Source organism: Schistosoma mansoni, chromosome 1, assembly GCF_000237925.1.
Source record: "Schistosoma mansoni strain Puerto Rico chromosome 1, complete genome".
NCBI classification, from domain to species: domain Eukaryota; kingdom Metazoa; phylum Platyhelminthes; class Trematoda; order Strigeidida; family Schistosomatidae; genus Schistosoma; species Schistosoma mansoni.
In genome coordinates, this window is record NC_031495.1 from 18,415,126 (window position 1) to 18,430,318 (window position 15,193).

Sequence of the window (15,193 nt, forward strand, 5' to 3'; positions counted from 1 at the left end):
TGATATTTAAGTACTCAATGTTTTGGATAGAGTCTATCATATGATGTAGATGATCATAACAGTACAAAGATGAATGAGGGGTGTTTCGATCCAAGTAGACAATTTCTGTTAAGTAATATGCTCCAAAGAAATAAGCATAAGTCATCTCAACCTAAAGTGATCGTCAGGTAGGTCCTGTATTTGCATCATCTCACGAGGCGAGGTCGTGGATGCGCACTGCAGAGGAGTCCCACAATAAGAGGAAGCGGCCGTCCAGTACTTCCAGGTTTTCCCTGGTGGTCTAGCTTCAATTGACTCATGCTTCCAACTATGAAAATACTATCATTTACGTTTACTGAAATCTAATTTCATAAAATTCCAAATATTCTTAAAAAAGAAATAAGAGGAAAATTTGTAGCTCACTCCACTTTATTGATCTTATCAACAACAAGCATCAACGATTGGCATTTCTTATTATTATTGAGACTACAGTGCAATACCATGAATGCTTGAGTACAATAAATAAAGATAAGTCAAACGTTTTATTAAAAACAAAAATGATGTGAACATAAGTAGGTATACACATATAAACAAATATGTGGAGTATATGTAAAGCATAAACAATGTTTCCACTTGGGTTCTACTTGTAAGGAATTATTGCACCCCAGTTTATGAAGCTTCTCCTGACGATGTTGACTAGAAGGACAATGAAACTACCACTAGACTACCCAGTTAAGAGATGGCCACTTGACAAAAACCATCATACTGTGCCACAAATCTTTTCTACCATCTCAAAATAAATCTAATCACAGTGAGTTGGTAAAAGTTAAACCAAGTTCCATATCTCTTCTTTGTTGAGCTAGGTATATATAAGGCTAATAAATTAATAATAAATATAAATCTTGAGTATAAGTATGAACTTATATTTGTGCTTTCTATTAGATACTAATGGATTATCTTTCTCTTTCTAAACTTTATTCAGATCTACAGTAATGTATAGAAGTAGTAATGAGGGTCTCCAGTTTCCAGATTATTGGAGACTTCATTTAAATTTCTTGAGACCAAGTAGAGTCATGAAATAGATCATCCCATCTAACATTTAAATGATAACTAGTAATTGTAAAAGAGTCTTTCTGTGCAAACTTTTAATAAGTATAATTACTGTACAAGATGGCATTAAATTTTACAGGGAGGATCATAAACCAGAATCCTGACTGTTTAGTTGAAAAACGACAAGACAATAATATGACATTTAGCATTTCATAAAGTTGATACTTTCAAAGATTTATAAATCAACAAACGAAGTAACAAGTTACTAAGCAACTCGTAAACAGAGTCAGTCATCTCGCTGAAGAATTAGAAGTAAAACACAGAAACGAAACTAATTACGTTCTCATTCTGAACAAACGATTATCCTAAAGATTTTAAAAGTAGAACGATGAAATATGAGGGTAAGATGACAATAGGATATTATCCGAAAAGCTAAATAACCATCGTGATCACCTCTCCTTATCAAGAGATACTAAAAGAAATTATGACAATAACGTGAGTGTAGAAGAACATAATCAATTACTGAAACGAATACCGAGAACCTTAATACATTCGAAAGTAAATAGGTAGCACACCATCTAAAATGTCCGGAAATTGATTTCGATGGAAGAGATGTTCTGTAAAATATCTTAGTGCCAGATATAAAGGTGATAGTTATATTTTTTATTATATATATATATAATTTCAAAGACGCGTTAATGAGCTGACAACAATATCCCTCCCTATTAAAGTGGTAACAAGAATTTTCCTAAAGATTGAGATAAGTTGAGAATGAATCTCAAGCCAATTGGTTAATAGAGTAACCACGGTTTACTTTTTTTTAGAAATAAATAATTTTTTTACGAAGACATCAAGATGATAAAAAGCTTCTGTAATGTCATACAATATAGTAAAACTAAGCAATTTGTTTGCTGTAAAATTATTCTCATTTTATGAATAATCAAGCAAATACCTAGTACAAAAATTGATAAGCGAATTGTCGCATAAGTATTTCGAAATTCCCATGTTCACTATTTATTTGAAAAAAAAAACTATGTTTCTAAACAATTATCTAATTATCACTTTAATCTTGATACAATCAGATATAAGAATGGTCAATAAATATAACTGACAATTAGCGTTTAGAAGATAGACGGATAAATTCAAAGGTGATTTCAGTCCCAACCCACTACATTAACTGAAGAGCAATCAGAAAGAAATAAATGCTACTGATTACGATTCTCGCTATGTACTGATTTTAATCGGACTATAAAAAATTGTGTGTCCTCGAGAGCATACAAGCGCGACTCTATTAGGAATCAGGACCTAGAATATGAGATTCTGAGGTAACTAAAGTACCTTAGGACCATTAAAGTCAACATAAAAATGATCTACATATCCGAGTTTTGGTTATTGTGTTATCTAATTCCACAATATAACGTCTTCAAACTTAAGTACCAATGTTAGGTAAATAAAGTAAGATATAACTGGAAACATTATTGGAAGATATTATTTTTGAAAAAGTACATCTGTATTGAAATCTTGGTATATTTACCAACGAAACAACCAACCAAACTCTGTGCCACCACCATACATACATAGTATCGTTATCGATTAAAAAGTATCGCTACCGAAAATAAACACACGAAAGTCTACTCCACAAATATTTTTATTCAAAAACTATTGAAAATCTGTAAATACAATAATAATAACGCGAAGCACTTGTCGAAATCGTATCGCTGAACTCTATTTGTCCATCACAATTTTGGCAGACTCAATAAATACATAAGGGAGGTAAAAGTGACACAGTGAATGGCGAATCGGTCAAACTCTGAAACAAAAAAAGTAAGTGTTATATATATATATATATATATGGTCAACATATGATAAAACAACCTCGTATATGGATGTACATGTTATGATGATTTTTAGGATGAACGGCTTTCTGGGCAGTAAACGGTTGAAACAAAACTGTAGTAAACCAGCAGTGATGCAGATACGAAGGTTTACTAATATTGGGGAAATATAGAATCCTAAAGGATAAAATCTCGTTGAGTCGTTTAAGAAAATTGTAACTGTATGTTGATTTTAACACTCAAGTTTATGACTTTAAATTTAGTTATAGTGTAGTTTTCGAAATTCTAGCCCAAGAAAATATATTAGTTGCATTACTGAACTTTTAATTTCCACACAAGTACAGACTGATATTTGCCTACAAGCCCAACTGTTAAGCGTTGGAACCGCGAAAGTGAAGCCACTGAAGCACAACTCCAGTTCAAGTATACGTTAAACATTAATTGTTTCACTATTGATAAATGCTAGCTAACAAACTTATTTTACTAACAACCTTGCATTTATAGCCTGGATTTCAAATAGATAAACTTGCACCGGATTTGGTTATTCGTTTTGATCATTATTCTGAAATTATAACCGTAGAATTTGGTGACAATTTCTTAAAACGAATACCATTCATTTATATACTGTATGGTGATATTTTAGATAATCTGTGGATACTTACTTTTTAACAATTTGTACAACATCTTCATCGTGAAGTATATGATCTTTACCTACACGCTGTGGTTGATGTTTTACTGACGAACCCCAAACAAAAGCACTAAAAAAAATACGTAAAATACTCAAAATTATGAGACATATAATATTTGAAAACAAAATTATTTGTATTATTTAGTCAAAAGAAATGTTACATTCAAGCTAGCCAGACTAAACTGAATTGTTCAGAGAGAACCATAATATTCTAATGGGATTATTCCAGAATATAAGTGACAACTTTATTTTAAACTCACGAATGATATTTCTAAAGGATATAATTAGTATACTAACTTGGATTTCTAATAACAAATTGTTTAACAATTAACTAGAAGACACAAATATTTCTGAAGAAATACTTCAGTATCGAGATTAAAATGAAAAGAATTATGGTATTCAGTGAAATGTTGAATTCCGATTAAAATTAACTATCCTTTTAGAAAAAAAATTAATGGTTTTAGGCAGCTAAGACAATCTTTCTAAGTAGATTGTTAAAATTTAGACTAAATCAAAAAATTGAATAACCGGAGCGAACATATGGCGAAAGTCCATAAATTATAAGAATCTGGCTCGTCAACTACTTGCATATTCATGATAGAGATATTTTAGCATGTGATAATATTGCCAACTGTTTCCATAATCCTTAGGTAGAATACAGTACAGGTTGGGAACTCTGTACATTTGTATGAACGTATGAAGTTCACAATATTCAATAACATGTATTTATAATTAACAGTAAAATAAATTTACAATGGTAAGTTATTGGAGCAAGTTGAAAGATTGTGATCAATCCATTTCATCCCGAAAGGATTAACTGGCATAAATTTGATATAAGATGTTGACAGAAAATCATTTAGAGCTTTTTGATAAAGATGAATGAAGTAGACTAAGTATATATAATTCTGCTTGATTGCTAAGACTAAACAGTTTGTCATTAAAAGATAGAGGTGATTTATTCAGATTTATATCGAGTAAAAAAATGCCTTGAAATATAAAGGACATGGAATCCTACAAGTTAAGTGGAGCGACACGACAACACAGACTACTATAAATAATGGCTACTTTGGAGAAAACCTGAAAGACACAGTATTTAGTTAACGTGTTCATTGTCCCTTATGCATAAATAAAATTTGAAACTGTTCAAAATGGCTAGATCCCGAACTACTGAACCCTGGAAACAGGAATTCGGTGATCAAACCATTTTAAGTTGTCAAACACGACATCATATTTTAATAACCCATACAGAAATAGCATACGGAATTTTATGTACTTTCATAAAACTACAGATCTTTGATAAATTCAAAGGATATAAAGTGACGGTAGAATTGGTCTGTTCTTAATGGTTCCATCTCGATAAAGGTTTATTGGAATAAATTTCAAATATAACTTCTTCTTCGTTACAAATTTACTAATGAATAGTAAAAAAATGTCTAAGAATTTGATAATAATACATAATTTGGAAAAAACAGCTACTGAACGCTTCGTTTGTTCAAAAAATCCAAGTTATGCGTGGATACGACAGAAAAATAATGTTATATTGAGCACTATTTATACGTCACGAAACAGCGCTTCACCAGCACAAAACACCAGTAAGCCAAAGCAAATATGAAAAATGAAGTTTGTTTAAATAAAATATATGGGATGAAATTCTAAATTTCTCACTGTCTACTCATTAGTAAATATAAAATAGGAAGAGAATACTGCTAAAACAGCCGAAAACATTGATTATCACAAATTTAAACTCGATAAAATTCGTGATGCATTGTAATTAGTAAGTCCCTGACACATGGTTAATTAACGATAACTACAATCATAAATCTAACTCTTACTTACATACTTATTTACTTACGCCTGTTACTCCCCTTACAGGAGCAAAGGCCACCCACCAGCATTCTCCATCCAACCATGTCCTGGTCGATCCTCTCCAATTCCTTCTAGTTGTCGTTCATCCTTTTCATATCTGCTTCTATTTCCTTGGCCGTCCTCTTTTCTGTTTCCCTTCAGGATTCCAAGTTAGGGCTTGACTCGTGATGCAGTTTGCTGATCACCTCAATGTTCGTCCTATCCACCTCCAACGTCTTTTCCTAATTTCCTTTCCAGCTGGAAGCTGGTTTGTCCTTACTTAGAATGCATCTGTCGGTTGTCCTCCATGCGCGACTTTGCACTGTAGCCCGTCGTACGAGTTCCGGATAATGTTGACAATCTTCCCAGGGACTTCATAGTGTCGAAGAAGTTTCCATAATCTTCTCCTGTCCACACTGTCAAACGCCTTCTCATAGTCAATGAAGTTGATGTGTAGTGACGAGTTCCACTCAGCTGACTGTTCGACGATTATCCGTAGTGTGTTAATTCGGTCTGTGCGCAATAGATCCTTACGGAATCCAGCCTGTCGATCTCGAAGTTGGGCATCTACTGAGTCCTTCATCCGGTTCAGCAAGACTCTGTTGAAAACCTTTCCTGGCACTAACAGTAGTGTAATTCCTCTGTAATTCTCACATTTGCTAAGGTCTCCTTCCTTTGGTATCTTGATGAGGTGTCCTTCTTTCCAGTCCGTTGGCACTTGTTCCTCCTCCCAAATCTCCTTGAATAGAAGGTGAAGCATGTTTGCAGTTACCTCAATGTCTGACTTCAGTGCTTCAGCTGGTATATTGTCAGGTTCTGCTGCTTGTTTGATGAACATGCTGATTTCTTCGATCGTTGGTGGACTGACATCTATAGGAAGGTCTGTTTGTGCTACTACGATTTCCGGTGGATTTAATGGAGCTGGTCTACTCAAGAGTTCCTCAAGGTATTCTAATCATCTGTTCTTCTGTTCTTGAATCTCCGTGATTGCCTTTCCTTCTTTGTCCTTGATTGGTCTCTCTGGTTTACTATATCTCCCTGTTAGTTTATTCGTTGTATCATAAATCTGACTCTGGAACCTGTAAAAGATAGGCTATTGTCAGTAGTAAAGAATGATCGAAATAGAAATAGTATACGAATCTGAATCGGATACTAGTTACCATGCAAATTGCTCTCATGGCGTTGGAACAGTTCTTTGTGGACTGGATCTATGGACCAGGAATTTTGGAAGTGTTCAAATGGGGAAAATACTCTGAAGTCTATGAACTCGCAGAATATCTAGGTTCTATCACCAACCATAGAAATCAATAATGACAAAAGTGATTATGAACTATTTGTCTGCAAGGCGAATAATTTTATTCTAAACTACTTTGTCTTACCTAACTCCTTTTCTGTGAGATTTATACTACTAACTTCTTTTTAAGCTCTTGCTTATTCTGTAATTCATTGTTGTCAAAGGTTTTATGTTATTAAACATTCTTACGTTGCATACGAGGGGTTTGCAGATTTCATAAAATTAAAAAAATACTTGAACTAAAAAGAATGTATTGAACTATTTCACTTTATCATCTAATAAACAGTATTTAACGACTGTTCTGATATAAAACTTTCCAGAAGTGATCGGAGCATTTATACAAAATTTCATTAAATCTTTCAACTGTTATCTGAACTTACTACTTGAATTCCTTGATTAAAGTCTTGTGTAATTTGTTGCAAAAGTCCTCAACAGTGTGCGAAGCAGATCTCAAAATAACCGGAGCGTTGTAATCAGGCAACTGCCCTTTGGGCTTTGTGTAAATTCTTATCAAGTTTAAGTACTCCCATATTAGCTCAAGTAGATCATCAAAATTCCATTTGTGATGAGCTGAAATGGGCACACAATGAGGAACACGACAAATGATATCTAACTCCTAACAAAATCCGAACAATTACATGACTCATTTCATACCTCAATAGTAATCTGATCAATTTTGTTGAGAACATATATACACGGAATATAAACACGACTACCTTCAATCACATCAATTAGATCTTCAGCAGTTGCATCGCATCTGAGTGAGACGTCTGCATTGTGTATTTTATATTCACTTAAAATAGTTTTTATTACTTCTTTATCCAATTCAGATTGAGGGACCTGAAAACGTCATTTTTAGCAAAATAGAATGGGGAAAACTTACTAAGGTTTGAATATTCAGACCTCCTTTTTCTTTACGGCGTAATGTAATATTGGGAGGACTTTTGTTTAGTCTAATACCGAATCCCTCTAGTTCGTTTTCTAAAAGCTTTTTGTGTTGTAAAGGCTTAAGGACATCTAGCACCATGAGAATGAGAGTGCAAGTTCGGGCAACTATGCGTAAAAATTCACTGACTTTTCTTGCAAACATGACTTACCAGCTATCACCTGTCTTCCTCTACCCTTTCCATCTTTGGCACCTTCTATAATACCGGGTAGATCAAGTAGTTGAATTTTAGCTCCTTTGTACCTGATAACGCCTGGCACAGTGGTAAGGGTTGTGAACTCATAAGCAGCCACTTCAGAATAGACACCGGCCAAATTGCACAGAAGTGTTGACTTTCCAACTGATGGGAAACCCACAAAGCCAATACGTGCATCTCCCGTTTTAGCAACATCAAAACCTTCTCCCCCTCCGCCAGTACCACCTTTAGGTTCAATAAGTTCTCGCCTAAGTTTAGCCAACCGAGCCTTTAATAATCCTAAATGACCCATAGTATTTTTGTTCTTCTGTGTCCTAGCCATCTATGAACGAAAATTGAGCATAAGAAAACAGGCTGTAGAAGTAAATCCATAACATTTGAGTTCATCCAAGAATCTTTATTCATACGATACGGTTGATAGAGAAAATTACATAGACGTTTGAAAAAAAGATAGTTTGGAGGCAGACTAATAAGATATTTTAGTGATCGAGGACTGTTGGCCATACATGTTATAACTTGTGGCCTATGTGCCCTGTTAATGTAGAACGTGATAATACCGCCAATTAGAGAGCAGTAATTTGTCGATTGGACCAATGACGCATAAAACGCGTGCAAACAGTCTAGAGTACTTATCGGTCCTGCTTTTTGCTTAGCCCATCCAGTTAAGTCCAGAACATCAATCTCAACCTCTGCGGTATGAATCATTCATTTCAAACATGCTGAGTTTATATACCAACCAGACGGACGACATCGTACCATAAAATAGGAAACAACATTTGTACAAGATTTAGCCAAATGTGGCTGTGAATAAGGGAGATAATCGATAGACGGGGCATAACTCAAGAATGGTAGTTCATAGGTCAAAATAAAACTCATAATAGGAGGGACATGATTATAAATAGTTTAGTTATTTAACAATTATATGATAAAAATACACAAATAGTATTGGTCCATAAATGGATCCCAAAAGTGAAACAATCTACGAGGATGACGAGATGCCAATCACTAACATCCATCGACGTCTTGGACGATGGGCGGAATTTTTCGAAAGGGCAGTTCAACTGGCCTGCTGCTCCGGCAACATCAACCAGTTTGTCCTGCCCCCCATGGCCGGTGACGACTGATCCACCAAACGAGGCGGAAGTCCGCAAGGAACTCCAACTCTTGAAACGCTACAAATCACCGGGACCAGATGACTTACCTCCGGCTCTTTTTAAAGATGCTAGTGACTTTCTGGCTAAGGAACTGACTGTGTTGTTTGCAAAGGTTTGGGAGCTAGAAAGTGTTCCAACATCATGGAATGAGTCAATAGTCGTCCCTATCTTTAAAAAGGGTTCACGTTGTTCCTGCAATAACTATCGGGGGATAAGTCTACTTTCGATTGCGTCCAAACTATTGGCTTCTATCATTCTTCGTAGGTTGTTTAAAACCCGAGAACGATTGACTCGCGAGGAGCAGGCTGGTTTTCGTTCTGGTCGAGGATGCATTGATCACATCTTCACCCTCCGCCAAATGTTAGAACACCGTCATACTTATCGCAGGCCAACAATCGTAGTGTTTCTTGATATCAGGGCTGCCTTCGATTCGTTGGACAGGACTGTTCTCTGGGATTGTCTATTGAAGAAGGGTGTGCCTGAGAAGTTCATTAACATCTTAAAGGCCCTGTATACGAACACCTCAGGCAGAGTGAGGGCATAAAACCACCTTTCTCCATTGTTCCATTCGAACAGTGGGGTTAGGCAGGGTTGCCCAATCTCACCCTTCCTCTTCAACTTTGCCATCGACGACATCCTGGAAACAGCTCTGATGGATGTAAGTAATGGCGGTGTGGATCTGCTGCCTGGAGAACGACTTCTCGACCTCGAGTATGCGGATGATATTGTATTACTGTGCGATAATGCCCAAGGCATGCAATCCGCACTTAATCAGTTGGCAATCAGTGTCCGCAGGTACGGCATGTGCTTATCGGGATATAACAAATACATTAAAACTACAGTGCATTCAAATTGGGATATGACAATACATAAGACTACATGTAAGTGATACAGAGTATGTGAGAAGTGTGATTTATGCTGAAGTAATTTGATTGATTCAGAATTTAATAACTCAGCGTAATTAGAGCATTGATTTGATTTTGTCGCCGAAATCAATGAACGAGATGGTGTCTCTGTTTATATCGTTTAGGAATAATAGATCATAAGTGAGAATAGGTGAGAGTATAATTTATGGACGACCATAGAGCGATGCTAAAGTGACCTTGGGAATGTCAACCGACATACTATGAGCCCCGAATGCCCTGGTACGGCCGAGAGTGGGGAGGGCCCGCCCTCTCCCTCGAGATGCTCTCACACGGTCACGTGTATACAGCCTCTGCCAGGGAAGTCCTACTCACTGCCTTCTCGTGGCATCACTGTTGTTTACGAAATTAAGAGGACGAAAAGCGAATGTTTGGTGAACACGGAAAGTCCATCTAGGGGAGTTGGAAAACCATGATTCCAAACCAATGGTGCACATGGACTCCAGTTTCCTGAGGGAACAAATGGCGTATGAACCAATCGTCGGTCACCGGCTACCATGGGACTGCATCTCCTTACGATGCTACACTGCCTTGTGGACCAGACCTTTAGGTCAAAGGCTCCGGGTGTGGTCCCCTAAGAAAACCACCTGCTTCGGTCTGGGCGCCCGGGTAGTATCCAAGCCCTCATACAAATCAAATGAGATTTGTGTGGCGCATATGTATATGGTGCCTCCTTGTACCAATATTTTGTGCTCAAATAATAATATTAAATACTATGGTTAAATAAAGGTTCTAAATTGGCGTGGATATATGCAGTTGGATGCTAAGCTAAGGATTAAGAGTTAGGGTTCTCATCACAAACTGACACCAATTATAATGGCAAAGCACCATTTGGCCACATGGATAAATAAATTTGGTGTCGGCATTTACAAACTTTTGTTTTAGTCTTAATTGGTTTATCCATAAATTATAGTCTCGCCTGAAAACTCAGTAAGTCATATGTATGTAAAAATGTGATACAAGTAAAGGCAAATGACTTTTTGTCAAAATATGAATATAAATTACGTACTATTATTGAAGAGTAAAGCCCGAAAGACGTTTAGAAATGCTACATAGGTTTTTTAAAAATGCTAACGTGAAAAGTGAGTTACTCTGATGGTTAAAAGAGTCTATTCCATTTATGCTGTATTTATGTTTTAAGCTATGTCACGATTATTCATTGTACCTAACACAAATAATTAGTAAGATTAGTTTAAGTATACAAGATATGCCATAAAACGTATTTATTCCAATTACTATTGGCCCTGAGTTCCCCTGTGATTGAGTGCTCCCTTGATGCAAACTCACATAAGTTATTAATTACGCGAACAAACACATCTCTAAGTACAGGTCTCTTGAGTAACTCTTACGTTTTAAAGCAGGACTTATCTTGAAATGAACATACAGAGATACGATATACGATGGCAATATAATGTGAATTACTGGCGCCTAACAAAATATAACTTAACAGATAATATGGAAGCCAGATACAACTTTCAGCGGCAATGAAATTCTTAAGTAGTAGGTGATAAAACATTGACTATAAGAGGCAAAAAAAGGGACATGTCAAAGTGAAGTAAATATAACTTTAAAATCACGAACCACCCAAAAGACATTTACACAAATAGATTTACGACAAAGTTACCTCGGCTTCTATCTCGGCTATTTTTTGTAGGATGCTCATTTCCACGAAGTCCCTGACCTTACAATTTACATAGACCGGCAAGGTTGACCTATAAAAATCTTTCAAACAAGAAGGACTGTATACAGCTTTATATGAACTTACAAAACCTAGAAGTGTAAGAGGCCTATTAAGGACTTGAGGATGATTATCTTCATTTGAATCATTTTATAATGGGTTTACTGAATGATCTATAACAATGTGTTGAGGTGAAGTGCTTCACTAGTTGAGAATTCTTTTACATATTTATCAGGTAAAAAAAGAGAATCGACCATTCTCGTGTGATTTCTTTCGATTTGATAGGTGAAGAAGAGCATTAAATTTGACAAGCGGAAATACATGGGACAACCAGCAACGACGGCAGAAAAAGCTGCAAGAGAAGGGAATATCAAACAACTATATGATACAACGAATAAACTAACAGGGAGATATAGTAAACCAGAGAGACCAATCAAGGACAAAGAAGGAAAGGCAATCACGGAGATTCAAGAACAGAAGAACAGATGATTAGAATACCTTGAGGAACTCTTGAGTAGACCAGCTCCATTAAATCCACCGGAAATCGTAGTAGCACAAACAGACCTTCCTATAGATGTCAGTCCACCAACGATCGAAGAAATCAGCATGTTCATCAAACAAGCAGCAGAACCTGACAATATACCAGCTGAAGCACTGAAGTCAGACATTGAGGTAACTGCAAACATGCTTCACCTTCTATTCAAGGAGATTTGGGAGGAGGAACAAGTGCCAACGGACTGGAAAGAAGGACACCTCATCAAGATACCAAAGGAAGGAGACCTTAGCAAATGTGAGAATTACAGAGGAATTACACTACTGTTAGTGCCAGGAAAGGTTTTCAACAGAGTCTTGCTGAACCGGATGAAGGACTCAGTAGATGCCCAACTTCGAGATCGACAGGCTGGATTCCGTAAGGATCTATTGCGCACAGACCGAATTAACACACTACGGATAATCGTCGAACAGTCAGCTGAGTGGAACTCGTCACTACACATCAACTTCATTGACTATGAGAAGGCGTTTGACAGTGTGGACAGGAGAAGATTATGGAAACTTCTTCGACACTATGAAGTCCCTGGGAAGATTGTCAACATTATCCGGAACTCGTACGACGGGCTACAGTGCAAAGTCGCGCATGGAGGACAACCGACAGATGCATTCTAAGTAAGGACAAACCAGCTTCCAGCTGGAAAGGAAATTAGGAAAAGACGTTGGAGGTGGATAGGACGAACATTGAGGTGATCAGCAAACTGCATCACGAGTCAAGCCCTAACTTGGAATCCTGAAGGGAAACAGAAAAGAGGACGGCCAAGGAAATAGAAGCAGATATGAAAAGGATGAACGACAACTAGAAGGAATTGGAGAGGATCGACCAGGACATGGTTGGATGGAGAATGCTGGTGGGTGGCCTTTGCTCCTGTAAGGGGAATAATTGGTGTGTAGGAATGCAACACTGTCGTTTAGTCCTGCCTGCTGGAATATGTATTCTTTGGGCTTATTTTAGCCGTGGATGAAATTATTTATGTCAATAAACCAACCAACTTCCCCTAACATACTTATCTAAACGTGATATTACTATGTGATCTACAAAGTATTATGTCTTAATCCGTCTCATTTTCTATTCTGACCCGCTGTGTATTTTCAGTTCAGCTACCTTTGATGGACAAAGTTTATTGGCTGAATAATTTATTGAATGTTAAGTCCGAAGGAGTGATCAGAACTGCCATTCCTCTGTGGTCAGGTCGTGCTAACTGGCCTTCCCTCACACTCATTTTTCATTTATGAATCAACGTTCATTTACGGATCTCCAAAAAGAGCGTGCATTCAGCTTGATCAGGGTTCGTCGTTATTCTATGATTTCTTTAAACATGCCAGTGCCAACCAGAATTGCTGTGCATGTACGAACCAAAACCAACGTATGCATCAGAACCAAATGTAACTCATTACAGTCAGATGAAAACCGGGAGTCACAACGTGCTTTTACTGTTGAATCGTTTTGTCCCTAAATTCGTAAACGTCGTAGGCTCATACTTAACCGCAATAACAAGATAAAAAATCTATAAATGTTCTTATTAGTAACGTGTGCTTTATGAAAGGTGAATTCCCAATTTTTGTTTTACAATTCGTTTATTGTGTGGTCATAAATCCTTGTTCTCTAAAATGCAATCTCTTTGTGGTAAGGCAGCTTACATTGATTGGCGGTATCTGATCTTAAGCACTACACTGTAGAGTGGATCTATTCTGTCCTAGTTTATTTTATGCGAAGTTTGAAGTTGATATGCCCTAGAGATAAGTAGGCTAAAGCACTATTAATCTCAGATTCACGTGGTTTGTATCATTTTATTATTGTCTTATATAATGATCTTCCATTAGTTCTGTATTTCTACTCACAGACTTATATATGAATATAATATTTTTACACCATTCGAACGACTTCCACAATTACCCCCCTACCGTTATTCATTCGCATTTACGAAAACTTTGAAAGCTCATGCTTGGCCCTGGCGTATTATGCAATACTGCATAGATATATGACCTACAGTTTATGAGTAACAGTTGTTTGATATTCTTACAATGCCGTTTTTATATAAATAGAGCTTTCTAACAGGATATGGGACAGACTAGGGTAGAATACGATAACGAATTCAACAATCCCTTTAAAAGAGCCTAAAATTACCGGTATGCGTTTGCGACGGGCGTTGACCTTAATCTACTCATGTTTATGGGACAGAACATCATTCTCATCTCGGGCACCTTAAGATTGCAGATGAGGCGACCATTTAATGATACTGACTGACTGAGGTTATTCGCTTATGTTAGCTTCGCTTTAGACTCATGTTTTAAATTTTGTATTGGCTTCTTTGTACAATCATATGTCAATAAAGATTCTTACAGTATGACTAAGAGGTTGACATTTGATTTGATGCAAGAGACTGATAAATAAACATAGTAAGACAGATGAGATTACTGCGGTCCAAAAATACTTCGCATGCATTCAATACACTGCAGTCAGATTTGTTGTTTCTAACATCCAAATAAGAACGCATCCAGCCTGTCGATATGATGATATATTTAGCTATTATTATTGTTTACAGACAATTTACTCACACATAAGCGTTATGAAGAAATCATCTCGGGTTTTATGACAAATGCAATTATATAACAGTTTTTATGCTATTATGTTATACTCAGAATATTTTAACAAGTTCTGTTATATTTAGGAAAATATTCAACTGATGTCAAAAGGTATCTGTAAGTGATTTGACAAGTATGACTGTAAAAGAAAATAATAAAAATAACCACATTCAGTCAAACACTTTTACTCATCTCATCAGCACTATTTGTTTCCGTTCATGAATTCATCAAATTAGCTATTACTGCAATCACTGGTTTGCCTCCAGATGCGTGTGGTACTTTCACCTGATGTGATTGTCGATTCCTTTTATCACTAAGCCACCAAAATATAATGTATTTTATCACTTGTTCGGATGACCATTTAGACATAATTTTCATTAGTGATATTGTAAGATCCAAACCCAAATTTAAATAGATCTGCCTGCTTAATAACTGTAGAGTAAAAGTAAATACACGCACACACTCCAATC

General features: G+C 36.5%; 1 protein-coding gene across 2 annotated transcripts; it reads right to left on the minus strand.

Annotated features, from left to right (window-relative positions):
• Positions 1-2,765: 2,765 nt before the first annotated feature.
• Positions 2,766-11,573, minus strand: Smp_173180.1 (putative developmentally regulated GTP-binding protein 1 (drg 1); the record flags this gene model as incomplete). Of its 2 annotated transcripts, XM_018793522.1 has the most annotated exons (7): positions 2,766-2,904; positions 3,527-3,622; positions 7,072-7,307; positions 7,346-7,531; positions 7,575-7,744; positions 7,789-8,155; positions 11,535-11,573. In XM_018793522.1, the coding sequence occupies 7 exons, from the start codon at positions 11,571-11,573 to the stop codon at positions 2,766-2,768; spliced, it is 1,233 nt and encodes a 410-aa protein (XP_018648025.1). The 2 variants fall into 2 exon arrangements, with proteins under 2 accessions (XP_018648025.1, XP_018648026.1); XM_018793523.1 differs by lacking the exons at positions 2,766-2,904; positions 3,527-3,622 and adding an exon at positions 6,563-6,735 and having other exon boundaries at positions 6,777-7,307.
• Between the last annotated feature and the right edge of the window lie 3,620 nt (positions 11,574-15,193).